We start from the raw sequence: 27,414 nt of genomic DNA on the forward strand, positions 1-27,414 counted from the left end.
AAAAAACCTTTGACAATTGTAACTTCTAGGATTTTTGTGCAATAAATTGAAGTTATTTGAATGCATTTGGATTTCTGTGATAATGTCAGAAAAATCCTTAATAGATTCCCACCGTTAATTTTCCCTTCTTACTTCTTTTTTTTTTTTTCCCCTCCAGTATTTTTGAAGGATTCTGTAACAACAAAGTGATAGAAAGTATCTTTCTGTCTCTTCAGATAGCACTGGTGATTACCATAAGGACAAGAGTCGCTTCTAGATTCTTGTGGAAAATCTTACAATATCAGACTGTTTTCTAAGAATGATCATTCTTATTCATGCTCCTGACTCTAATGCTTCAAAGTCAGTCCAGACAGACCGGGGAGATTCATAACATTTTGCTTTGCAAGTCCAAAATCATCAGACTGAATTTGGTCACAGTTACCATTGACACCATGAAACAATTAGGTTTGATCTGTCTCTGCTTCAGATGTCGCAGGTCCAGCAGCTTGCAGTCTGCTCTGATGAACTGATGATGGAATTCTACGCCATCCTGGTGATTGCTGGTCACCTTTAATGGTGGTAACAACATCCAGATGCTCTTTTAATCTTTGAAAACTTGATATTGCTTAACTCTTCATCACTTCAGTAGGAACACAACGGGGTCTTTGAAGAGCATTTTAAAATGACCTTTACAAAATTGGAACTCCATCATTCACTCACTTCAAGCATCACTCAGAAGCTTCAAATGTGAATCTTTTTTTCATATTGCAACTATAATGAAAATCAGCCACTGGTTTATAAAGCAGCAAGAAGACAGGAAAACAGAGGGCACCTTCCCCTTGTCTTTATGTTACCTGTGAAACAATGAAAACAGAGTATTAGAAGTATGCCCATCAGTTCAATCACCATTAACATCACCAAAACCATACATTTGATGTGCTCTGAAAACAGAGAACAGTAGCTCCGTAACCTCAGTGCTAATGAAGAAGAATGTTTCCTCACATATTCAGATACTGCCCTAATGTGGTAACCGGTGCCAAAAGCATGTGCTGCAAACATGAGAGAACAGTCACGGAGGGAGATGCAAGCAGTTGCTTATGCAGAGGTGTATTAAACACATCTTTTTCTTCGTGTGAAAGTTGACCAGTGTCCAAGAATCACTGACTTTCATATCTACATTCCTCTATGTCAAGAGGAAAACTGAGGTCATTTGGGAGCTGACCCACATGCTCAGAGATTGCATGCTCCCCGTGAATGACAGACACAGGAGGTCAGAGAAAGCTTTGCTTTTGTAAGGTTTCCAGACAGTGTTCATTCCCGCTACTGTCTTCTTTCCTGAGTAGGTGTGGTTATTCAACAACACAAAGAGTTAGTTGTACCGTAGGTCATTAAGGATCACTACCATTTTTAACTGCTGCTGTATAAAGCTGGTCTGTGCAGCTAGTGTGGCACCTGAGACTTCTGCAGCCTGTAGCACCATATACGCAGCCCAGTCTACATCTTTTATTTTAAGAGCAAGAGGAAACACATGGCAGAAAACTGGAGACAGAAATCCTACACAAAACCCTAACTTCCTGAGACTCCTTCAGTCCAGGAGCATCAAGACAGTCAGATCCTAGGGATCATCAGCAAATTGCTAGTAATGCACTTATTTCAAGGATCCTTGAAACTGCACAGGCAGAATCAATGAAGTAAAAGTGTCTGCCTGTGGCTAAACCACACAAACCAGAACGAGAACAAGGAATGCAGGAATCAGTGGTTTGCTCTGAGTACACAGGGTACAGCTTCATAGTGAGACAGGCAGCTGTTGAGGATTTGCATTTAAAGAAAAAGTGAAAGGACTTCCTAAAAAATCAACACAAAACAAATTCTAAGGAATACAGAACTCATCTAGTAACCATGAGAAGTCCACAAAGCTATTTAGTTTTCTGAATGGAAAAGAGAAGGTAAGAAGGCCAGCTGCCAGCCACGGAACTGGGCTGAATGAGGAGCCCTAGCAGAAGTTCATTCTTATTGGTGCAGCACTTGCAGTCTGCTAGTGCTCCTGCCAGGGAGATGGGGAGTGCAAGGGGAGTGGGGGAAAAGAGGGCCTGATGGGACATTGATCTGTGCCACTCCAGAGCAGCATCTCTCTACTTAGTCATGTATTGATGCTGATCATGATATTGATGTTGTACTGTGCCTGCTGCCAAGGAGAAAAGAACCAACAGCTGCCACAGAAACAAACCTTGTTATCTCAGGGATCCAGGGTTTATATTACCTTTATGAGATCATCTGAATCTACACACTGATCCTAGAGTCCAGCTGCTGAAGGTGCTCAAGAACTCCATAGGGAATGGTGGGATTCCACATCCTGTAAGGGCAAGTTAAGATATAAAAGAGATTAAGAGTTAAGTTGACTTTCTCTTCTGAAAATCATTCTACAGAAGTATTTAAGCTATGGGACAAATGAAAACGCATTTTCATTGTGAAGAAATGAAATTTAGAAGTTCACTCCTCCATCACGTGGCTGATTCAGGTTACAGACACAGTACAGTCCTGTCTCCATAACTGGTTTTAGCTTTGTACTAAACTCACATCCCCTGAACGCGTACTGGCAGCTCCAGTCTGTCTCACCTCCAATGGTGGCTGCTCATTGTTCATCCTACAAATACAAGTCTTGCAGCACAGAGTAGATCAGGTGCTCCAGGAAGACTAACAAAAGGAGGCTCAATGTAAACTATGCTTAAAGCAGGACAAGTTTGTTTGCCTGGGACAGTTGGGAATTACCACAGCTGAAACCAAAGACAACATTTTTGACATTTCTGTGATTGCTTTTGTATTTTGGCCATGTCTTTTTCTGTGCATCTTATAAATCTGACAAACAGAACACAGCTTGAATTCTAACCCAATTTACAGAATTAAGATAGAGCAAACAGCATATCAAGAGGCTTACACCAAGTTCTTTATGTGGGGACATTTTCGTAGGCTGTCAGTCAGCTGCTGGGCTCCAACACCAGTTATTTTGTTATACTGAATACTGAGGAAAAAAAAAGCAACTTTGTTAATCCAGATTACATTGTGTAGCGGTGCAATCAAGCATTTAATTCAAACTCAAGGGGCTTATCTGCAGATGGGGGGAAAGGGTAAAAAAAACCAAACAAAGAACCCCAAACAAAATAAATCCTTGATTTAAAAAACCTGTAATAAAACACTCTAAGGGTCAATTAGAAACTAGATTGAGGGAGTTCATCTGAAGGATTCCTTATTCTATGTGCCTGAGGTCCTTCTCCAACTCCCTATAACCTTACTCTCCCATCTTAAAACCAATTTTTTTGATGGTGAGTGGGTTGGGGTTTTGTTTTGGGTTTGTTTGTTTTTTAATGGTGAACTATACCTTAGTCCTTTCTAACTACTGACTATCTGGACTCTGCGTAAGCCCATTTTCCCTGTGAAATTTCACTGACATTTTCTTCTGTCTCCCCTACCCCTGGCACGGAAGTTTGGAATTTTCAGTATCAGAGCAAGTAAGCTTTCCTGGCCTATCTGAAAAGATTTCATACTCACTCTAGCACTCTTAAAGATGCCATTGCAGGAAGAACTTTCGCAAGATTTTCTGCTCCAATATCACAAATGCTGTTGTTGTATAAGCTGCAGAAAACCAAACCAGTATAGTCACAATTGAATAACAGATAATGTAAAAAGAGTATATATTAAATGAGGGAATTTCATATACAGTTGGTACATCTTAACTTCCACTTTATCCTTCTTTACTTGCAGTTAACATTTAAAATGGAGTGTCATATTTTCTGTAGCAAATAAAGCAAATGGCCACATCCCTTCCCCAGCTAGCACAGCTACAGCAAAAATAGGTCTAGATTCCTAATGAGTAATGAGAATGTTTCTGTCTACATTGGATAAAATAAAAAATGTGCGAGAAAATGAGGCTCAAAGATTTTGGGCACAGCATTCAACAGATTTCCACATGAGAAAATTATTCCAGAATTGCATACCACCATTTCTTGTATTTGCTGATGAGACAATTGAGGCCTATGCCAGACAATTTAATGAAGTGGGATGGACCATCAGCCCCATATCAGCAAACACACACCACCTTGTTGCTGGCTTAGGGCTTAGCACTGTACTTAGCGAGCTCTGCTTAAGCTTGCAGTAGATCACAGCCCTGGGTGCACATTTTTACAGGGTATTATTCATAAGTGGGTATTAGGGATAGGATTTAAAAATCAGTACAGTCCTCGTGATATTCCCAAGATATCCTTCGGTATGTCTACACTAGCTCATATATTTCTCTTCTCTTCTCTCTAAAGGCTTTATGCAAGAGTGAGGTCAGAAGCTTGGCTGCTGCACAGTGTATGCATTTTTTCAATGCTCAGTGATTTCTATCAGAGATGGCAAGGATGCTGTACAAAACAACTGAGCAGGGTACAACTACTTACCTTAGTGTCTTTAATGAAGACAAGAAAGGAAGAGCTGTAGCTAGCTTCTCCGCACCCACATCTGTTATCTTATTCTGTGATAAGCTACAGGAAGCAAGATGGCTTTGTTAGTTAATCCTATTTATTCTAATTTATTACAATGTGTGGAAAATTAATCTTTGACATCTTTTTGATATAATTTAGGTAGTCTATTTAGATTGAATGCAAGGAAGAAGACAAATAATAGCCCTTGAAGGGAAATAAGGAATTGCCATAGGATTAACCTATTTCTCTAATGAATGTACAGATGAAGCATGAATAGCACATGGACTCATTGGTCTTCCATGCCCACGGGTTAGTTGTGCCTATAATTGTTGATACACAGTCCCTAAAGGCTCTAGGTTTAATCTATTTGTTTTCAAAATTTCCCAGAACTGCTAACCTTGCACTTACTTTAATGTTTCCAGTGATGTCAGGGTTGGAAAGACTTCAGATAGACTCTCTACTCCTTCATCGCCTATGCCATTTTCACTCAGAGCATCAAGGCTGGATGACAACAAAGACAGAATTAGCTTCCCTTTTAATCTAATTTTTGCGGTTTATTCACCTTGGAGACCTCTCTGTATATCTTGAGAAGCTCCTTGTCTGCAGTAGCCTCAGTCAGCAAGAGGAATCACACAAGTTACAGCTTCTCTAACAAGCAGCTTTCCACTCCCCAAATTTACAGCATAAGAATTTTTTTACAAGTTGAATGGCTTGACCCATTTCCTTTGATATGCAAATGGTCGCACTTAATGCCTCGCTTCCACATACACTGACGATTATTAAAATGGTTATGAAATTGCTGTGTTCCAGTTAGGCTGAAATGAGATTTCCTGTGCACACAGAAATGCAGAACTGACAAGATCCAGCAGATGCTGTAAATCCCAGCTCCTTCTCCAGATAGAGAGTATTAGAAATGAAGCTTGTCCTCATTCAAGTATCCAGAGGGAAAGAGTTTTAGATAGTCAGTTTTATACACTGGACCCCCTTCTAATCCGGCAGAAAATGCTGGGATACATTGGACTCATTCCAGTTTTAGAGTTTTATTGTTTTCCAAAAATACCATGAAAAGGCCAGATACAATCCAGACAAAGGGCCACAGGCTGAGCCAGTCAGGCCAAAGAGCCTCTCAAAACCAGTAATCTTCCCTCAGAGATGAGGGCAGGGTGTTGTCTATTGTTGCTACAATTGTTTCTATCGGAAAGAAGCTTAAAATTCAGAGACAGCTGGTTTGTCATGGATACAAGAGAACAAAAAGAATCTGAAGTTCTTTATTTCTAGTGCTGCTGCTGATAAAGGAAGGGCCAAAGGCTGTGTGATAACACCTGAGCAGAACACCACCAGCACTAGCCAAGAATGGCTTTTTGGTAGCTTTTATATCAACATTCTCTGAACATTTTAGTTGTTCAGTTTGTTCATCAAAGCAAGTAGTCTTGCTGGCAAATGAAATGTTTCTTGGGTACATAATCTCCCTCATTATCAAGAGCTGCTGAGGAGCAACATTAGGAAAGTTGAATCTTTAGTATTACTCACTCTAAATGCTGAAGTGATGGAAATGCTGCAAGAATTTCCACGAGTTTTAGGAATCCCTGTAGGCCACATGCTGGACCCAGCCTGGAAGAAAATAAAAATACACATGCAGCAGTTTTTTTCACACACTTGGAAACAGCAAAAGTTAAGAATTTTTAAGTTCTTCTGCAGCTCTAAATGCAAGCTTGTTTACATTCCTACAATCGGCAGTAAGGAATTCTGCTTCGAAGCATTCAGATAAGGACCCCAGAAGCCTAAGGTCAGACAGAGCAGAGCTGCTTTTCTGTTACTCTTTGCAAGCTCATCTCACTTGCTTCAGGTTCCTGTACTTCTGTTCTTTTCCTATTTTTTTCAGTCTTTTCATTTTAACTATTATTATCTTGATACTGAACATGAAAAAAAATCTTTTTTTCACCCCAACTATAGGCAATTCAGACTAACTTAAGATCAACGTTTTACTGCAGCTTAAAGAATTTACTGAACTTTAATACTCCAGCTCTGAGCATTTGCCCTTCAGTCACTAATCTCTTATTTGAAGTTTCCTTGGTATCACAAGTTCAGCCAAGTTAAAAAGATCAGAATTTTGAACAAAAATTTAAAATAAAGGGAAAGTAGGAGAGGAAACGAGAAGAGAAAGCAGTATAAACTCAGAAGTGAGACCAAGCCCAGTTCCGGACCGGGTCAGATGAGAAGAGCAGGAAACAGATGGAGACCTGATGAGAGTTCTCCAATGCACCGGTGCAATTTCTGCCCAAATTCATGCTATGTCAGAATATTTTAAGCAATAGAATAGCCTTGGAGGCTGCTTGCAGTTTCGGGGGAGAAAAATATGTTACTACACCTCATTTTTAAACTCAGTGTTTCTGAATCAATCTTCCTCCTTCCAGAAGAACAGTGCTAAATATTCTATTTGCGAGGCATTCTCTGATCTTATTCTCTCATGGCCTCAGCATTGATAGGGCAGAAAATGACATCAAAAGAGTCAGAAAAGTTGAGCATTTCTGAGGAAAAAGTATTTCCCAGGTAGCTGGATCACAATAAAAATACTTTGTACCCTGGGGCACAAGATCTACATCTGGTGATAATGAGCTAAGTTAGAGTAAAATCAAACAAAATTGATAGAACCATGTTGGTCAGTGTCACTGCAGGAGCCAAAATGAAGCTTCTTGAGCATTGGCCATAACTTAATAAACCTAGTTAAGAAAAGCCAAATAGAAATAAATGGAGTTTACTTATAGCTTTACCATAAACTAACTACACGTCAGTTCAATGACTGTAGCCAATAACCATGACTTTTCTTAGTCTTAAATGTAATCATATATCAATCGATAGACATTTGTATCACTTACGCAAATTCTAGCTTTCTGAGGTTTTTGATGGCAGGAATTCCATAGCTGCTGCAACCAGATGCATCCTGCATGCTAAATAAATCACAGTAGAACCCGAGAATGATAAATATTTTAGCAATGAAAGCAGTGCTTTAAATTAATTTCTTAGTAAATTTTTACAGGAAAAAAACAACTGCTGCATAAACTGAGGAACCAGGGAACTTCAGAATAACTTCTGCTCCAACCTTTCTTCATGCAATTAATTTCAATCTGATAATTGCCCTTCATAGTGCAGTTGTTTGCTTTTTCCAATAAAACTTAAAAATGCATTCTTCTAAATCAAGTATTTTCTGCCAAAGATAAATTTATTTTGTATACATTTTAATCAAAAGACTTCACTTGTATTAAAATCAAAGTCACTATTTTTATTTTAAAAAAACCCAACCAAAATACTTTGTTTATGCAAGCTTTTAATTGCAACCAATCCCATAGGCACAACAGAAGCAGGGATGAAACACAGTGTTTCTAGATCACATAACCCAAGTTTTTAATTGCTAAGCTAAGGGACTCAGGTCATTAGTGACCAGTGCAAAAGAAGCCTTCATTCACAGCCCTGGTGCTACAGTGCGGGAAATCAATTAGCCCAAGTTCTGTAACTGAAGGCTGTTGGAAGATAAGCATACTTGGAGATTAAAAAGAAATCTGAAGGAAAAAATAGCCAGCTGTTTAGTTTTTTTTACTGGTAGTTTTGATAAATATTCTGTGTGGTGCTGTCATTGCTCCTCCCGTCTATGACCACCACGAATTGGGGCAGGGATATGCTCTGAGACAATATAAGAGCTTGCACTGCCCTAGTTACTTCTTTGGACAAGCAAAGGACTCCACTCTCCAGCACTGCCAGTGAACCCCCTATTTTCTTGAATCGCTAGTATATTAAGAGGACTTTTGATCAGAAATGAGCCTACCAATTGATCATCTTCTCCTGCATCTCTACAAGGTCTGAAAGGTCACTGACATCCTTCATCGTCTTTGCCTTAAATGGGTCAAGAACAAATTTCTCCATTGATGCTTTCAATAGTTTGTAGTTTTTTGTTTGTTTTAAAGATTCCCAGAGCCTGACTGTATCGCTGAGGGAGGCCCTGTGAAGAGATAAAACAAGTGAAATCCACAGATATGGCTGCTGTGGTTGCATGCAAGTGTCATCTACATAAGTCCTATGAATGACCAACCTGAACGATGCCACATTCTTCAGGCCAACCAAGTCTTTTAGCCCTTGCACATCAATGCTGCTGTTTCGCAAGTCCAAAGAAAACTCTTTTCTTGACCTTTTTAAAGCAGAGTGTAGTACATGGACATCAGGTGGTGTAAGAATAATGCCCAGAAAAGACAGGTCTGGCTTGAGTTTCAAGGTCACATGCCGAAAAAGATCATTGTTTTGTGTTTCATAAATACAATGTAAAACCTCAAGTAACCTCTCTGGACAGAACTCATTTATCTGCAACCTTCTGATATATTTCAATAACGTTTTCTGCTTCTTGGTTGATTGTTTTACATCCACATTTGAAACAGAGCAGAAGTAGGGGTCATCCTGGAGGAACAACAATCCAGCCAAAAATCGAGGCACTAAATCCATCCAGTTAAAAGGTTTTTTCTTCTTGGATGCAAAAGACAGGTACTTCATCAGACTTTTATCCTTCATCTCTTCTGCTAACATAAGGTAAAGAGCACCGAAGAAATTCTGAATGACAAAATCAGAGAATGTGCTCCCAAATTCCTCTTGTTCAGTATCTGAATGTTCAGGGAATGCAAATGGTAGGAAGAATCCATGCTTCAGAGCAAACTCTCTGATTTCCTTAGAAGGAAGAAGATCACTTTTCATGGCACTTTGGTGCTTTTCTCCAAGATGCCAGGCTATACGTGCTAGCGTAGCAAGGCTCTCTCTATTTTGTGTGGCTGTAACATCCTCTTGCATAGGTATCTTTTGCTGTACAAATTTCAGGAAGACTGTAGTAAGAGTTGAAGGAAGGCTTTTGCCTCCCATTTCAAGTACTGTCTCACAGAGGAAACAAATGAATCTACACATAACAGGGTTGTAACAATGGCTGAACAAATATTCATGCTCTTTGACTAATTTCAGTGCATCATCACAGTAGGGTAATCCTTCAAAGTATTTGGTTATGTACAATTCTCTCTGCGGAGGGGAAAATCCTACTATTTCAACAGTTTTATCCACTTTTGACACATACTGGTACACCTTGTCTTTTGGTCTTGCTGTAAGTAATAAAGTACAGCCACTTAGTATCTTTTTTTGGATGAGTCCTGAAAGAAGCTCCTTTATAGTGCACAAGTCTTTTTCAGGCTGGCTGGCTGAGCAACGAGGAGAATTCTCATGATCCTGCAACCCATCAAACCCATCAAAAACTAGAAGGACTTTAGCAGGATTTTGCAATATATACTCAAAGATCTCTTTGCTTCCCTCTTGAGGTTTTACAAAAAATTCAAGAAGCAGATCCTTCAAGCTGTATCGCTTCTCAGGTGAGCTTATTTGTTTGCAGTCAAACCAAAATACAAATTCAAATTGAGAAAACTCTCCATTGGACCAGTCCTGGCAGATCTTCTGCACAAGAATACTTTTGCCCATTCCTGCTTTTCCCAGCACCACGATCACTTTAGTCTCTAATTCTTTACCTCCTGGGATTTGAAATATTTGGCTTCTTTTCAGGGCTGCCTTTTCCCTCCCTTGCAGACTGCAAGTTGCCAGCTCCCTTTCCATTAGTTTTACGCTATTTTTTCCAGTCTTGATTTCAGTTTGGCTTTGAACAAGCGTCCCATCAATAAACAGCTGATCAAGAGCTACTTCACGCTCCAAGGCCACAGATTTGCACACGTCTCGGAAATAATCCATAAGTGATGTGCAGAAAGTTTCTACTGGCTCTAGATAAATAAAAAAACCACACATAAACTGAAGAAACCAGTCCACAAATTACAACGTTGTTTCCAGGTGGTTCAAATGCATAATTGTACTGTGGTTAAAATACATCTGTTCCCATTAAACATGTAGGTCTGGATTTATCCCACACAACTACAAGTACTTAAATTAGGAGTGCAGGCACAATAGATGCCTTTAAACCCATGAATTGAATGATTTTGGAACCAGCTTAGTATATTGACCTCCTAAGTAGGCACTACAGCTAGGTATCTAAAGGTAGACAAATGTAGCATCTTAAAACCAGGAACTGTGCTCTGACACTTGGAACATCTTCTCAAATCGCGGAATGACAATTCATACAACAAGTAGCCTTTTTGTATGGAGCCAGACACAGAAAAAATACCCCCAAAATACTGGAAGTTTTAAGTTCAAAAGATCTAAACTCACTTGGTCTTTTGAAAGGTTCTCCAGAAGGAATTATGGGAAATTGGACTTCTCTGAAGATTTGTAAACCTGAAGAAACAAAACAGTATACTTGAAGACACCTAGATAATCATAAATTCTGCTTTACTAATTTCAACAATAAGACTAATGCAAAGTTTCAAGTTCACAGCAACATAAATTATATATTATCCAGAGAAAAAGCCATTTTGATTCTTTTAAAAGGGAAAGCAAAAAAATCCTCACACAAGTACAATTCAGCTGACATCAACTGTTGCAGGAAGTATGATACCAAACAAGATGGTAGGTGTTGTGACTGTTGTAGGAAGCAGAAGACCTATCATAACAAGGTGACATCCACTGTTCTTTTCAAATGTCAGTATTTATATATAAAGTCACATTCACACTTCTTGAAAGCAATAGTTTCCTTTTGTTATTCTACACCTTGTGACCATGCATTAAGGATGACAGTCACAAAGAATTGACTGTTGGTAACTGAATTTACCCATTGCTCTTCCTGACAAAGAACAGTACCCATCTACTTCTCTTCCTTTTGCTTGTTTGTTTCCAAACTACTGCAGACCTTTGCACATGGTCAGACAAACAGTGTCTGCTGTGCACAAAGATATTGGGAGTTTTTCAAAGAAAACATATTTTCATGTTTAACTTGACAGAGGCTGTAACAAACCCAACCTCATCAATAGGAAAGAGACCAGCTTGGTAGCTTATGTGCTAATTTTTGTGCTGTATTTGAAATTCTGAGGCTTGTGACATACTCCCATATGTTGTACTGCTATAAAATAGTTGGAATTATCATTACTGTGTATTCACACAAACAGTATACACCATGTACAAATATTTCCCAGACCTAGGGGTATTTGCCTATTCCCCAATTTATAATTTTGCAGTTTTGGGTGGTGTTAGCCAGCAGAGGGCAACAGAACACTTGTACTAAGCTGCAGACAGCTGCAAACGCTGTATATTGGGCGTCTATATCGTTTAGTTAAGCAAGTCATCATCATTTTGGTTTTGGGGCTATCATGGGAACTGACTGCAGACTGACCTCCAGCATCAAGCATTTGAGATGCCCAGTGTGCTGAGCAGCACGAGAAGTGGAAGTTGTGCTGGTACTGGCATGGCCTGGGCTTTTGTATGGTTTTAACTAGACAAGAAGACTTCTTCTAGAAACTGGACTTCATACAATATATAGCTGAACCTGCAGACCTACAACCCCTTAGCTGCTCTGTGTTTTGGGCTAGATTAAGCAGCCATCAATCAATACAAAGGAGAAACTGCCATTAGTTTTTATTTTCCTCAATAAGATTGATATAAGGAAAGCCTGGAGGGGAGAATTTGCTTTAGGTACAAGTGAAGTATTGCATACATAAAATCTCATTTTTCTACTTACCACAAAATAACTGGAAAACTTGGGGATACCAATGTTTCCATGGGAGAAGTCAGTACTGGCAAGACACAAATTAGTATTCATTCTATCATGCCTATCAGTAACTGAAATGAGAGAACTTAATACTTTGTTGATAGCATTGATTTTCCAGCACTTTCTGCCTATTTATGTGGATAAAAGGTTATTGCTCTTACCTGGATATATTATAATATCAGATGTGCCATTTCCAATAATGAAGTTAATTATCTGCTGAGGAGGATCTGGTAAGCCCATATTCTCTTGGCTTCCTTTCATACCAACAGGTAAAAGACACTCTGGAATCAAAGGTGCTGAAGATCCTGAAATGAGCACAGAATAGTTACTCTTCTGTTTTTAAAAGCTCCTGGTTTTTCAAAAAAGAAGAACTTTCTAAAAGCTACTTGTCTGTTCTGGCAGCTTCTGGGTAAATATTCCCAGTGGAGAGTTTATGAACTAGAATTAATAGGATCATGAGGTCCATAGAATCCATTAAACAAAAACTCTTTAGAAGTACAACGAATGTGAAACAACACATTACCCAGATTTTAGTGACCACTGGTTTTTGATAGTCTAAAGAGAAATCCTTTTACCATAAGGAAAAGTGCTTAAGGCAAAGGCTGTAAATGTATGGAGCAGAGGACAGAAAATGCATAAATATTATGTATCCAAATTAAGTTTACCATTCTCTGCACTACATCTTTCCCACACAATTGCACATCACGTAGCTCGCACAAGCAGCTAGCAAGCATCCTGCCTCTGAACCTGCATTGGAAAAATTTCTTGATGATGCAGTGCTTGCAATTTAATCAGCCATAGCTCTGAGTTTCTGTAGGTGTGACAGGATTTCTTCTGCTACTTTGTGCTGCTTCAGCTAGCATCAGATGCTTCAAGACCTCTATCTTATCCACTGCCTTTTTGGTTTCTTTCCAGCACAGACTTAAGAGCAAGAGGTGTTGCATTGTGTCTTTGTCATTAGCACTTGCCAGTGCAACATGAGCCCCGTCTGCTACACAAGACAATCACAGAATCACAGAATCACAGAATAACCAGGTTGGAAGAGACCCACCGGATCATCGAGTCCAACCATTCCCATCAAACACTAAACCATATCCCTCAGCACCTCATCCACCCGTGCCTTAAACACCTCCAGGGAAGGGGACTCAACCACCTCCCTGGGCAGCCTGTTCCAGTACCCAATGAACCTTTCTGTAAAGAATTTTTTCCTCACGTCTAGCCTAAACCTCCCCTGGCGGAGCTTGAGGCCATTCCCTCTCGTCCTGTCCCCTGTCACTTGGAACAAGAGGCCAGCACCCTCCTCTCTACAACCTCCTTTCAGGTAGTTGTAGAGAGCAATGAGGTCACCCCTCAGCCTCCTCTTCTCCAGGCTAAACAACCCCAGCTCTCTCAGCCACTCCTCATAAGGCCTGTTCTCCAGCCCCTTCACCAGCTTTGTTGCCCTTCTCTGGACTTGTTCCAGAGCCTCAACATCCTTCTTATGGTGAGGGGCCCAGAACTGAACACAGGATTCGAGGAGCGGTCTCACCAGTGCTGAGTGCAGGGGGAGAATAACCTCCCTGGACCTGCTGGTTGTGCCGTTTCTGATCCAAGCCAAGATGCCATTGGCCTTCTTGCCCCTCTGAGCCACTGCTGGTCCCTCTCCTCCAGGCAGCTTTCTAGACAGACTTCTCCTAGTCTGTAGCACTGCATAGGGTTGTTGTGCCCCAAGCGCAGGACCCGGCATTTGGCCTTGTTAAACCTCATGCCATTGGACTCTGCCCAGCGGTCCAGCCTGTTCAGATCCCTTTGCAGAGCCTTCCTACCCTCCAGCAGATCGACACTTCCACCCAGCTTAGCGTCGTCCGCAAACTTGCTAAGGGTGCACTCGATGCCTTCATCCAGATCATTGATAAAGACATTGAACAGGGCTGGACCCAGCACCGAGCCCTGGGGAACCCCACTTGTCACTGGCCTCCAGCTGGATTTCACACCATTTACCACCACTCTCTGGGCCCGGCCATCCAACCAGTTTTCCACCCAGGAGAGTGTGCGCCTGTCCAGGCCAGAGGCTGACAGTTTCTCAAGCAGAATGCTGTGAGAAACTGTGTCAAAGGCTTTGCTGAAGTCCAGGAATCAAGGCAAGGTGCCCTTGCAGCCAATAACCCTGATCAGTACAGTTTTTGTGGACAAAATTTCAAGTTAGATTTTGCTCTACTATTGTAAATATAATTATTCTACAGTTCTTTACAAACCTCTGGATGAAAAAGAAACTGGAACTAAAACAAAGTTAATTCATGAAAATTTTGTGATTTCCTATTCTTAAGACAAGTAATTATTTAGATTTGCATGTAGTAAATAACTTAATTATTAAACTGCACTTCACCAATCAAATGAAAGACTCATTCTATTTCATTAGAAGAAATGCAGTTTTAATTTCCATTGAGTATTTTTCATCCTTTTAGCGAGCACTACGCTTAAGTGCTTGCTTGCTTGAAACAGTGGCCACACCGGTTTCCCCCACCATTTTTCATGACCGATGACCTGATTTATAAGAGTTTTGCCCTCGTATAAATCACCCTGTATACACGTGCACACCTACTGTACATACCAGGAATTATGAAACTTCTTTCCAGCGCATTGGTAGCAGGAACAGAAAAGGACACGTTCTGGTTGGTTAGTGAGGTGGAGCTAGCTGAATGGCTGTTGAGAGGCATAGCTAAGAAACTGCCATTCCCTGCAGATGCAGCAGGGACTTCCACTTGAAAAAAAAGCAAAACAAAAGGAGAAAGTTATTTTATTGCTAGAAATTAAGGGGGCTAAAGGAGAGGTTTCAAACCACTTGATTCTGATGAACTGTGTTTTGATTTTCCAAAAGCAAGAACAGTTCACAATAGCTTTCTGAATTTTACTGAGGTCTCAAGATGTAAAACGTATTTAGGACATTCTGTAGTAGATCACTTTTTTCCCCCAGTAGTTCACTCTTTTGATTTTCTTTTTCTTCATCTTTCCTGGTTGTATTTCTGGAAACTTTCAGATATGTTTAAATGTAAATGATCTTACACGTAGATGACTGACAGATAAGACATAACAAGGTCTTATATTGGTTGTACAAAGTTTCCCAAGCATAGTCTGTTATCTTAATGTTTGCACAAGATGAAAGAGGCCCAAGTACAATAAACTGGTCAACTTGGCTCTGTACTTAAGACACTACAGTGGTGTAAGGATAACTAGGTTGCCTTGAGAGTTTCCCAAAGAACAGTCACAAACACCTGAGTTTTAAATGATGCAACTTGCCTGCAGCACTTGTTTTCTCAAGAAAAGGACAAAGGGGAAGGGAGATTCATGTGCATTGTATGATTACATCTGCTTATTTTCTTACAAATCATTTAAGATACAGTTGCTTATTTTGAACTAGTCTGCTACTTTCCTTGGTTTTGCCACACCTTTACTCTCGGAGTTGGCTTTGCATTTCTTTCCCTCTTCTGTCTAGCAGCAACAACTAAGTCTCTATTTTATGACTTTCTGCCGCCTAATGTTTAATCAGGGGCTGCAAACCTGTGCGGGTCTTGTGCCACTACAGTGTACATTGTCATCTGGAATGCAAGCTCTTTAGGGTGGGATGTGTTTATGTTGTTTACCAGAAACTAATGTATGATTTTGTTATAGGAATATTTCATTTTTACTGTGGTATAAAAATAGATTTTAAAACATGGGGGTTTTTTTGCTGTTTCTAAATAAGCATGTGAAATTCCCACATAATTTTCTATCCAAGGATTACCATTGCTATGGTCAGATAAGATCAGGCACTGTTACAGCTAGCCACCAAAGGCTGGGCAAATCTAAAGTTTAATTTCATTTAATTCCTTTGAAAGAATCTCATCTTTGGCTTATCACTCTGTACATATTACCCTCTTTACTGCAGATAGTCTTAAAGTTCCGAAGAATTGATGCATTTGTCTTCACAGGATCATACTGTGACACTCATTTCATGACAGGTTAAAATAAATTCCCGATTTTATGATGTAGTTCATCTTCCTGACAATTAGATTTTCGTACCTGGTACTTATTTTGCCTTATCTATATATCCCTTTTGTCAGCACCATCATTGGGTTGGGCAAGGTTGAGAGAGCGTTAATATTCTAAGCACTTTCTGGAAAAGGATGCGTGCAGCTTTATAAAGCACCTGTTAGCTGAAGACTGGAATGCAGGTTCTATAGGGTGAGGTGTATTTACTGGTTTTGTTTTTAAATTGGGATATGATGTGCTGACAAAATTCGTCTCTGACCCACTTCTCTACTATTCAACTTTCTTCTCTCAGATGGATTTAGAAAAGCTTAACTGTGCCTCTGCTGATGCAAAGAAATTTTTTCTATCACCTGGTAGGAATGTGTGTTTTTGAAGCATAAGGATCCAACTGTTTCCACGCTACCGTGTAGTTGGGCCTAAGATGCACCACAAATTAGTCAGATGTATATAATAAGAATGTGACTCTACAGTGATTTCTACTCTGCTGGAAGTAGAAACATGAAAATGCACAACAGTTCTGCATCATCAAATCTATAAGAGCAAACTTCCTCTAGAAGGTGGAGTTACTATACCTAACAGAGGATGAGACTAGAACGTGAGACAATACATGTTCAATAATCTTTTCCTCTTCAGTCAATAACTTACCAATTTTCACGTATTTGGGTTCTGAAGCTTCAGAGCAATTCTCTGTAGAGCCTAACAAAGGGTGAAGGAAAGAAAGGTGATAGTAAGTGATAAAAAAACCAACCAGTTTGGCAATTATAAGTTTCTACCATGGAAACTTATTTTAACTTTTTTAAAGTAGAAGGGAGTGTTAACAGCTTTTGTTCAGCTATTTCAGAACTGTACAGGTCCAGTGTACAAAAAACTGAACACGAAAAGACTCATAGTATTTTACTTTGACTGTGAAGTTTCAACTAGGCTGTAGAATTTTGTGCCTGTAATCAAAGGTTTTTGCTGTTGTTTATGCTATTAAAGAGGGAATCACTCAGCTAATGCTTATTGAGCTATAGATACACTGAAAACAAAGCTAACACTGTCATACAAAAGGGAAGAAATATAACATGCCTAATTTCATGTTACAGGAAAACAAATTCTGTGAATGGTATGAATATTAAAGAATGTGCCTGGGGGAGTTGTTCTCACTTCCAGCCCACACAGGACAAACTAAGTCAGAGGAAGCACATCTGGCTGCATCAGTGAAGAACTACACCAGAGATGCATAGAGGCTGTGTTAAAACCAAAGTACTGTACTGCAAATTTAGAATTCAAACACTACAGCCTTTCAAACTCTCCCTGTTTTTCCACTTACTTCGCTTGTGACATTTCTTTATGTCAGTAAGTTTCTCAGTATTTTCAGCAGTCATTTCATCCAATATAAGGTTCCCTGGTAAAAGCATGAAAAATTGCCAAATGTCAATCTTTTTTAGAAAAATTATAGAAAGAGTTTAAAGCAAGAGAAACACACTAACAGGCAACAGCGATGAAATATGCTCCAAATAAAAGATAAAAAACAAATAATGTGATAAGACACATATCCATATCAATATGACTTAGAAAGCCCACAGAGGTCTGAATGCAGATTTTGTCAGCCTGTGTTACTTCCTGAACTGCAAAATATCAATCCACTGTAACAAATTTAGTGGCTACTAAAACATACATACTTCTCAGTGCTCTAATCATAAGCAAAGGATAAAACATCATAGCTGTATCACAGTGAGATCTCAGTACTAGTAGAGTTACTTACTCATATATGAAATGGATGGATTCCTTTAAGAGAGAGTAAAATGTTCTAAACAGATTTTATGTTTTACGTTGTAAGAACTGTGAAGTTATCCATACCATTCTTCCACTTAGTACTAACACTGTATCTCATTTCCTCTAAACCCAACACAAATTTTGCCATTAGGTGCAAACCCACCTAAATTTTAAACACACCAGGGCAATTTAAAAGCATTTAAAGCATTTTAAAAGTCTTGTAAACTTCTTGCAGCCAGAGTTGTCCCAGGTAAGGGCTGATCTTTGGTTAGTTATTCCAAATTATTTTGCCCAAAACAGGATATACAGATTTTCTATGAATCTTTCTGATTCAATGGGTTTCCCCTCAGCCCCACACTAATGTATGCATTCTGAAATAGCAAGCAGCTCCCAGGTAGGAAGAAGAGGATAGTGGCTGTATATAAACTTGACTAGTGTTCAGATGTGGGGATAAAGTACAGTGCAGATGTCAGCCAGAACACTGTCATGGAGAAAATTAATCTTTGCCACGTGAATCTTACCAAAAGTGTCTTCCATCTGCTTCTCCTGCTGATCTTTGAGCACATACTCTGCTAATCCAGCTAGCAAGAAAGAAAAAAATAAAAAGAACACAGTAACAACTGTAAATTTCACAGTAAAACTCTTGTAGGCTTACCCTCACTAATGGAATTCTGCAGTAAAAGTGAAATTGAAGAGTTAAATTAAGTTTTGCTTGTAAATTGTTGTTCAGGAAATAAAGAGCACGAGAGAAGAGAAGTTGAGACAGGAAGTATTAGGCAGAAGGAGCCATTAATAGAGAGTTTTTACCCCAACAACCACAAGATACAGTTAGTCTGTTTCCTCACTATGCACAGGTTTAGGTAGCCTGGCTTGATCTACCATACATGAGGGACAGATCACTTGAGTACTTGCTACTGCTTTCGGCTGAAAAAAGAATTTGTAAGAATAGCCATAGCAAGTGAAAGGAAAATAGTGATTTTAAAAAAAAAACCCAAAATTGCTTTCATACCTATTTTAGCATAAGCTTCTATGGTGTTGTTGGAGAGATACAGTTCATCCCCATTTTCACCATTTTCCATCATACACAGGAAATCCATATTATTGGGCTGATCATAGTTGCTGGCATCAACTTCAGGATCTAGAATTAAAAAGGAGTACACATTGGCTCAATGAACACCACAACCAAGGAGTAAAAACCCAGATAGCAGGACATGCAAAAAAGGCAGGTTTGTTACTTCAGCATAGGGCTTTGGCTCTTCATTGTATGTGGCTAAGTAGGAACAGAACTGAACTCTCAGTAAATTACAGTCACCCATAAATCATCACTTTCCTTTTGCTAAAATTGGAGATTTCATCTCTGCTAATAACTAAAACAGTTCCAGAATCCGTTTCACGAAACTAAGACCTACATCAATGGCCTGGACTCATCCGTACCATTAAATCTTCTCATTGTTCAGGATCTGGTGCTACCACACACGTTCCCTGTCCAGAACAATGCTGGGTCCACATTACTGAACTGCAACTACAAATTGCCTGTGAAGCTGCCAAAGCCAAACCCATGCTAACATCTTCACAGCAGACATATCCATCTTCCACTAACTGGCATCATGTCTTGACAGCATTCAATTTACCTACACAATCTCAGACACCACTAAGGCTCAAAAGCATTAAAATCAGTGAAACTTCTCTGATATAACAAGAGCCAGTCTTTGATCCTTAATTCAGATCCTGCTTTCAGTCTCTGATCAAGTGATGCCATGAAAGTAAAGAAACACTCCTGCAGGAGTCAGAAGGTGAAAGACCGAAGCTAATAAGTAATCACTTATAGTATGAACATTAATCAAGTATTTATGTGTTTTACTAACCTGCAGAGAAGTTACCTTCTTCATTTCCAGATGACTTCGGATCAAAGAGAGTATACAGATGTAATGTATCAATGTCACTGTGCAGCAAATCAAGAAAGCCACTTCCAGACACAAATGCCAAATCCATAATTTGTCTCCTGCTGCCTGAAATCAGATTGCAAACCAGTCAGCTATGAAAAAACCATAACTTTTTCATCCAAAATTACAAGTCCTGCACTGTGGGTTTCTGTTGACAAGACTCAGATCTTAACACCATGGAACTGGTATTGTTTACCAAGTCTTTTGTTGAGTTATAAACCTGAGTTACTTAAAGTTATACTTCCAGAATCATATTTTGCATTGAAGGATAGCTGCTGTACCATGAAGTCCGCCTGAAACATGAAAAAAACAGAGAAATACAGCAAACACTGCAGCTCTGATGAAAGAAGGCAGAGCAGACCTAGTCAGACACTACCACATGCTACTTTGTTATAAACCAATCTTCATTTCTCTTACCCTTCTATGCATCTGTCCTTCTGAGCAGCTTGGAAACAGACCTTTCTGTGTTCTACTGCAGAGGACACCAGAATCTAGAGCTATAACATGTCTCATGAGTAGGAACAACCTAACCTCAGGTAGTTCTCCTTTTTCGTGTTGTGTGGCCTCATTACAAAATTTTGATATTAGTGCCTGCCATGCTATAAATGGAAAGCAGAAGTTGATAAACTTGCATGAGAACCAAGATTGAGGTTATAAACATACCAGATTAAATTTTCATTTTCTTGCAACATTCTGCTTTGCCCCTCCTTTTCTTGAATTAATGGAAAATCTAAACAGCATTGGGCCTTTCAGAAGTCAGGTTGCCTGGCTTTGTTAATAATAAGGTTGAGTCAATATAATTCTGGGGTTAGAGACAAAGAATTGAGTGAAAGCCGTTAAGAGAATGGAAGACAGACAAATGCATCACTCCAAGTTTAATGATTAGTAAACTGCTTGATCACAGAAAAGGGCAAGTCCTATGAAAGAGGCTAAGTAGGCCCACTTAATCTTCATGGAAATACTAAGCTTTAATAACGTCATAGTCATAAAAGTTTTTGTTATTTTAAACTTTTCTTTCAATGACATTTCCCTGTGGATAAAAATATAAGTAATGCAAAATGCTTTCAGCTACAAGGGTCAAGAAGTCAGGGAACAACCAAGAGGAAGTCTTGCCCGTACCAAGACAGGCTAGAGAGCTGAAAATTAGAATGCAAAAGGTGCTATATAACACAGGAGCACAGGAGTGAGAGAAACATAGCCCTCTACCCTTGGAAGAGTAAAGACAGCCACACTTTCAAGAATGAAAAACTTGATTACTTGTCTTTTTTTTGTTTCACCAGTCTGAGTGGCCCTCAGCTTACCCTCTTTTTTTCTTCATTACTTTGGTTTTGACACAAATCTAGGCATAGCTGGTTTTCTATTGATGACACTGCATTTGGGATGCTGTGATTTCTTTCTGTAGCTGAACCAACATATTCTTAATAGTAGCTGTCCTTTGCTGCATTAAAATCACGGTGTCGCCACGGAAAGCACTTTGTCCAAATGGTGCAGGAAAAAACTGAGTTTTTGAAAGGTGAAATTTCTTCACAGAGAGCCAGAGGCAAGGAGAATTACACCTCAGGGACAGCAAGTGTTTTGCTGCATGTTGTAATAGAAACACACAAAATGAAACCAGACATTACCAAGCTTGTTTACAACAGCAATTCCTTTCACAGGTCTTTCGTTTTCTTTCCTCATAGCATCCCAGTAGTGCCCTGTCTGAGATTAAAGATGAATAAGCTCTAGACTGCTTAGCAGTTCACTGCTGTTCCATACATTATATTAAATTAGTTTACCGATAATACATTCCTTTAAGAAACAGAAGGCTGGAGCAGTTCTATGGAGACAGGCTGAGAGTTGGGATTGTGCAGCCTGGAGAAGGCTCAGGGGAGACTTTAGAGCAGCCTTCCAGTACCTGAAGGAGGTTTACAGGAAAGCTGGAGAGGGACTTTTTACAAGTACCTGTAGTGATAGGACATGGGGTAATGGCTTTAAAATGAAAGAAGATAGATTTAGATTAGATATAAGGAAGAAATACTTCACTATGAGGATGGTGAGACATTGGCGTGGTTTGCACAAAGAAGCTGTGGAAGCTCCATCCCTGAAGGTGTTAAAGACCAGGCTGGATCAGGCTATGAGCTCTGCCCATGGCAGGGGGTTGGAACTGGATGATCTTTAAGATTCCCTCCAACCTAAACCATTCTATGATTCTTTGGGGCCCCATACAGTGCTACCAAAATGGGTATTTGGCACATCGCTAACAATCCTCTGCTCCACAGGTAACAAACAGATTTTCCTTTCAGAGATGGCCTGATTATTCATAAATTGCAATTAACAGTGCTCAATGTATATTTAGTTTTGAAGGTTTTAGTTTCCCTCTCAGATCTATTGAAGGCTTATACACCTGAAAGCAAATTTAACTTTTCCTCTTGCATTATCTGATTTAACAAAAGACACTACTTCTACTAACAGTCTTTATCTTGCTAACAGTGTGATGTGTTAGTTTCCATGAACTTTATAGCCTAAAAGGGATGAACAGAGATGATGCTGGACAAAAAGACACTCTATATCCTGCCACATTCTCCTTTGCCTCCCTCAGAGATCATTTTAAAGAAGTTAGAAAAAATGTAAATATCATGTAAAAGGACCTTCTGCTTTTCAATGAACTTAGCTGTATAGTGACCAACTCGGCAGATAAAAGATATGTTACTAGCCTTACACTGGAGAGATCTAAGTTCAGGCAGACTAGTAACGTACTGTCCTGCAGGTGTCAGAGTTGTGATTTGGAAGAAGAATTTGCCTTTTCATATCCAGTATCGCCTCTGTTCTCACAACCGTGCCCAGCTCTCCCATCCCAACAATAAGATGAAATAAAGCAGCAGAGTAAGCACCTTGCCTGTAAGCATTTCTTAGCAGAAAAAGTTCATTTTTGCTCAAAAACTTTCTTCAAGACAGAATCTCGGCCGTCCCAAATAGGAAAATGAAGTTCTAGGTTGCCTTGGTGAAAAAAATGGAAACAAACCAGTTTCTTTCAGGGATCCTGTTTCACTTTCTGTAGGAACAATACTTATGCAAAAACAAGTATGTTTTTAACAAAGTCTGCAATGAACTACAGCAACCTTTTAAGCAAGCAACAGGGCTAGACACTAAACAGAACTGCTAAAAATTCTCCTGCATTCAGACTTTGTCCTACCAATATTTCAAGCAATACAAGTCTACATACTGACACACTGTAGTTACCAATATCTACAAAAGGTAAGATAAATTTACCATAGCAAAAGCACTGCATTCAAGAGCTGAGGAAAAACTGACCTTAGGAAACTGGACAGTTCCTGTTCTTTTACTCCGGATTCAGTACCAAAAGATGAGGAGAGCTGCTATCGCTGCCCAAGGCTCATTGAAAGTGATACCAGAGAGGAAGAATTGAGCCAGACCAGTCACTGCAGAATAATGGCTCAAGGGGAATTCCAGACAGGAAAAGTAAGAGGAACCTCCCTTCTAGAAATCTGTGTATAATAAGCAATATTACCTTTACTGGTGACTGTCACTGCTAAGAAGAGCTCGTATTTGTCACTAGTTAAGAACAGGTGGATCTATTCAGTTGGAAACTAAAATCAGATCACAGCTGGCAGTAACAAGTTCCAGTGCTCCCCAGAATTCTTCCTCTCTTTTTCATTCCAGTTCAGATCTGTTCATAAGACATGCTGTGAAACTGTCCATCAGTAAGAATAAAGCAAGCAGCATGCAGACACTTGTACCTCACAGGTCTATTGAGTAACAAAAGTGAAAGTATTTCTTCTGCACGTTCACAGACTTTGCCAAAGCAAAATTAACTTGTTATCTTGTGTAAGTGCCTCTTGACATCCGCCCAAAAGGACAAGTAGGGTATTCCACGAAACAGGAGCTTGTAAATCTTGTCTGGCTTACCAATGGTGTTCAGGGTTTGCTTTTACCAGCATCTCACGGAATGTTTATTCTTTGAGTCATTATTTACCCTGCCAGCATCTTCCGGGCATAAGAAAAAACCTTCTGAAAACCCACTTCATTCATGAGCATTCCTATCATGGTGTTATAGCTGCTTCTGTGTGGCTCTGCAAGCAAAAGACTGGTTGTCCAGTATACAATACCCATAGATGCTTAGAAACAGCAGAAAGGAATTGCTGGAGCAAATAAGAGTAGTGGTTCATCTAGTGACTAGTCTATAAAGATGGTCTTAGATATAAAGGGAGAAGCAACCTGTAAAAGAAGAGGTCGTGAGACAGCTGAGAAGTGCCCAAGCTGCTCAGATGACCAAAAGTGAGTTTACTGCCTCAGAATTATAAGCTATCTGCGTTTTTATCTCTCCTCTTGTCCACTAAAAGTCTCAAAACTCTTAAGGCCAGCCTCATAAGTCATCAAGTTCCCTTCCTAAAAACTGCAGCAGTCTCTTGCAGACAGCAATTTTGTTGCTTATAGACATCAGGAATTTAAAGTGGAGGGCATTCCTGCCATATATGATTGAAAATGGTAAGAGATTTCACTACATGAATTGCCAGCACGTGCCATGAAAACATGCTACTCTGACTATTGATGTATTTCAGTTCTCTCTCTTACCTTATCTCTCTTTGATCTGCTCTCTTTAATCTACTTTGCATTTCTGGTTCAGCAAAAGGTGGCAAAGAACAAGTTTTCTTATGATCTTGTTATGAAAATGGCTATCTTGTAGGTTCCCTGAACGGGTGGATCTCTTTATAGCTGCTCTTGCATCACATTCTCCTCCCTTCTCTTCCTCACCTGGTCTCCACTGATGTACTTTGCTCTACACTGCAATGCAATCTCAAAATGCAATAAACAAAAGTAAATCTTTAACAAAACAAAAAAAAAGAATAAAAGGTGATTTACCAGAAATGTACTTGCTTCCTTTTGGCTCATTATCTATCACGTTTTGAGGCTTACCACCACAGAGGTTTAAACAACAGAGGGGAACTACAGTTTTCAAGTACAGGTCCCATTTTTCCACAAGTGTCAGAGATATCTTCCTTGCGAGGTCTTCTCTGTCTTTTTCATGGAGCAAGGCTTGATAGTACTCCTTGGATATTGCATCTTCTTTCAGCATGAGGTCAAGCAATGAGTGGTCATCAGAAGCTGCAGAAGCTGAAAGAATCTTCCTTACTCTAGGCAGGATCTCCTGAAAAAGATTCATACCTGCATCTGAAGATGTTTGAAGGAGATCTGAGCAAAATATGAACTGATTCATTAAAATAAAAAAAAAATCTACTCAGTCAGCATCAAAAAGATGAAGTGAAAAAAAAAGTTGAGACTTTTGACTGCAATAGCAGAGGTATTTCCTCATTTGATTAAGCCTTTAAATAAAATTTCCAACAACAAATTACTGCTTGATAAAATAAAAAACAGCACAATTCCTCCAAGCATTCATAAAATATAATTTTCCAATCATCAGCATGGTCACCTGAAAAAATAAATTAAAAAATATATTTATCTCACTAAAGAAGGATTGCAATAGATGGTTATTTGTCTCCTGGCCAAAGTGGAGTGTGGGCCTATTAGCAAGTCCAGCACGGGTATTGCTGAACCAGAACAGTACCAAAAGCTTCAGCACAAAATCTGTTCCTTTGCAAGATGGATAGATTCCAATGTACTATTAGAGTTTAGGTTGTGAATAAATTCTGCTTTCATGAAAGTCAAATGCATTAGAGCCAGTACAAAAATTCTGGGTCAAGAAATTATCCCGATTCTGGCTCTAGTTTCTGCTGTATCTGAAGCTATTAGGTATAAAATAACTATCAAACAAGTTGGGTGTGACTTCCATGTATTCTTATTCAAAGCTAAAATACATTCCAAGAGGCAGACACTAAGTTAAATTCCTTTAACAGAAGAGTTTTCAAGTCCTCGGGCGGAATAGCACATCTTCCACACTATGAAACACAGTGTTAAAATACAGTTCGAAACCTACTACAACCCGAGTACTCAATTCAACTCAAAAATACTAAGAAGTCTTTTTTTGGTACTGCTTTCTTAAGTCATTTCTTGCTCTTCTGTTGTAGAGGTCAAGACTGGGCAATGTCAAACTAGAGCACTTCAAAGACTTCCAAATGCAATCAGTAGTGTCTTACCTTTGTCATAAGAACATTTTCTAACAGGTAGTAAAATAAAGAATGGGTGCCTTCAGACTGGATAAATTTGCAAAGAAAAAATCCCCAAGTTTTCATAAGAGCACAGTAAAAAGAACACAGCAAATTATCTTGATCAAATGAGTAAAATATAAATCTACAAGTAGAGTATTTTTTTCTTGTGAGTGCAAAGATTATCATTACCAGTCTTGTGTACTATGACTGCCTGCATAATACAGAATAAATCTACAAAGCCAACATCAAAAAGGAGAATAACATTAGTTACTAGAACATTAATGTGTTTAACATAAGCACCTTGGAGCCAAATATGAACATCAGTCATGTTGTAAGCAACGAGCTATGTAATTTATGTGCTGAGTTAACTAGATTCTATTAACATGGTTCTTATTCATAGTAGCTACATCCACTAACAACAACTTGTTAAAGATGCAAAATAAATTATCAGTTTTGCTGAGATGCAAAAATGAATGTAAACAAAACTAATTTTCTCATCTCTTCAACTTTTTAAAGGCAATATATGTTTTATGTTTCCAGTCTTAAGACACGGAAATGTGTTTTATGAGTCTTAAAACCAGATTCCTTCTGGTGCTTTCTCATGGTGATTTATTTTCCTTTTGCCTATTTAAAACTGCTAATTGATCTGTGCAATGTTTGCAGTGGCTCGTGTTAAGGCATTGTTACTGTTTGGGGAAGGCTACTTCAATATTTTAGAATAGAAGCAATGGTGGGATAAAGATGGCAGTAGCTAAACAAACATTTACCAACCACTAACAATTAATTTTACAGCATGTTTTTTCCTACTTTTTCAGCTGTGTGATTGTTACAGTAGAACCTATGGTCTTGGAATAAATGGGGCAAAATTTCTTGGACTGTCTCAGGGCTTACAGCTGGGATCTTTACGATTCAGTCGTCTACACTGCTGCCGAAACATGCCTATAAGTTGAGTATGGGAGAAGTATTGAAATATAACCTAAATATTTTTCTCTTTATTTGCTACTAGGTTTTCTTACCTTGAATATTGTCATGATTCCTTTTCACTGTTGGGCATGTTTGAAAGTGGAGCAAGAATTCCACTTAGTAAGAAAAAATGCATCAAGAGGAACTTGCTAAATATCTATAAAACTTTCAAGTACACTACTGCAAATTCTGGTAAAGAACCAAAATATCTTTGTAGAATAACAAGAATTTGTGGCTTCTTCTAAACATTCATGCTTATGTTCTCTATCAGGAAGTGCATGCAAAACACTGGAAAAAGCCATCTCATTATCCAGTAGAATGATTTTGACTTGCAGTGTAGATAGGTGACAGGTTTTACTCTAACTATATAATGGCAACAGAGAAAAGCAGAGTAATTCCTTTCTATTATGTAAAAGCAAATCCCTTGGATCTTTCATGCATATTATCTCACTCAGGATTTTCCTTTCAATGTATTTTCCTTTGAAGTTGCTGCCCACATGGATTTGAAACAGAAGAGACAACATTAGTTTTGTTGA

The 27,414-nt window shown here is 39.1% G+C and overlaps 1 protein-coding gene across 1 annotated transcript; it reads right to left on the reverse strand.

Moving 5' to 3' along the window:
• Window positions 1-2,159: 2,159 nt before the first annotated feature.
• On the reverse strand, window positions 2,160-24,956 carry CIITA (class II major histocompatibility complex transactivator). The gene is made up of 18 exons (XM_069870019.1): window positions 24,672-24,956; window positions 19,734-19,877; window positions 18,878-19,006; window positions 18,390-18,449; window positions 17,423-17,497; window positions 16,756-16,815; window positions 14,693-14,842; window positions 12,264-12,407; window positions 10,671-10,736; window positions 8,524-10,228; window positions 8,260-8,433; window positions 7,316-7,387; window positions 5,970-6,050; window positions 4,848-4,940; window positions 4,416-4,499; window positions 3,526-3,609; window positions 2,915-2,998; window positions 2,160-2,332 (listed from the first exon to the last, which is right to left on the reverse strand). The coding sequence occupies exons 1-18, from the start codon at window positions 24,883-24,885 to the stop codon at window positions 2,260-2,262; spliced, it is 3,492 nt and encodes a 1,163-aa protein (XP_069726120.1). The 5' UTR covers window positions 24,886-24,956; the 3' UTR covers window positions 2,160-2,259.
• Between the last annotated feature and the right edge of the window lie 2,458 nt (window positions 24,957-27,414).

The sequence above is a fragment of the Phaenicophaeus curvirostris genome, chromosome 16 (genome assembly GCF_032191515.1).
Source record: "Phaenicophaeus curvirostris isolate KB17595 chromosome 16, BPBGC_Pcur_1.0, whole genome shotgun sequence".
Taxonomy (NCBI): domain Eukaryota; kingdom Metazoa; phylum Chordata; class Aves; order Cuculiformes; family Cuculidae; genus Phaenicophaeus; species Phaenicophaeus curvirostris.

What these genes read in the sequence shown, in the direction of transcription:
- CIITA (XM_069870019.1), bottom strand. Translation starts at nt 24,885, where the DNA reads ATGCTGAAAGAAGATGCAATATCCAAGGAGTACTATCAAGCCTTGCTC. An exon ending in AGAACCTTTCAAAAGACCAA is followed by an intron (nt 10,229 to 10,670) that starts GTGAGTTTAGAT and finishes TTATTTATCTAG; the next exon opens with AGCCAGTAGAAACTTTCTGC. An exon ending in ACATCACTGGAAACATTAAA is followed by an intron (nt 4,500 to 4,847) that starts GTAAGTGCAAGG and finishes TGCTTCCTGTAG; the next exon opens with CTTATCACAGAATAAGATAA.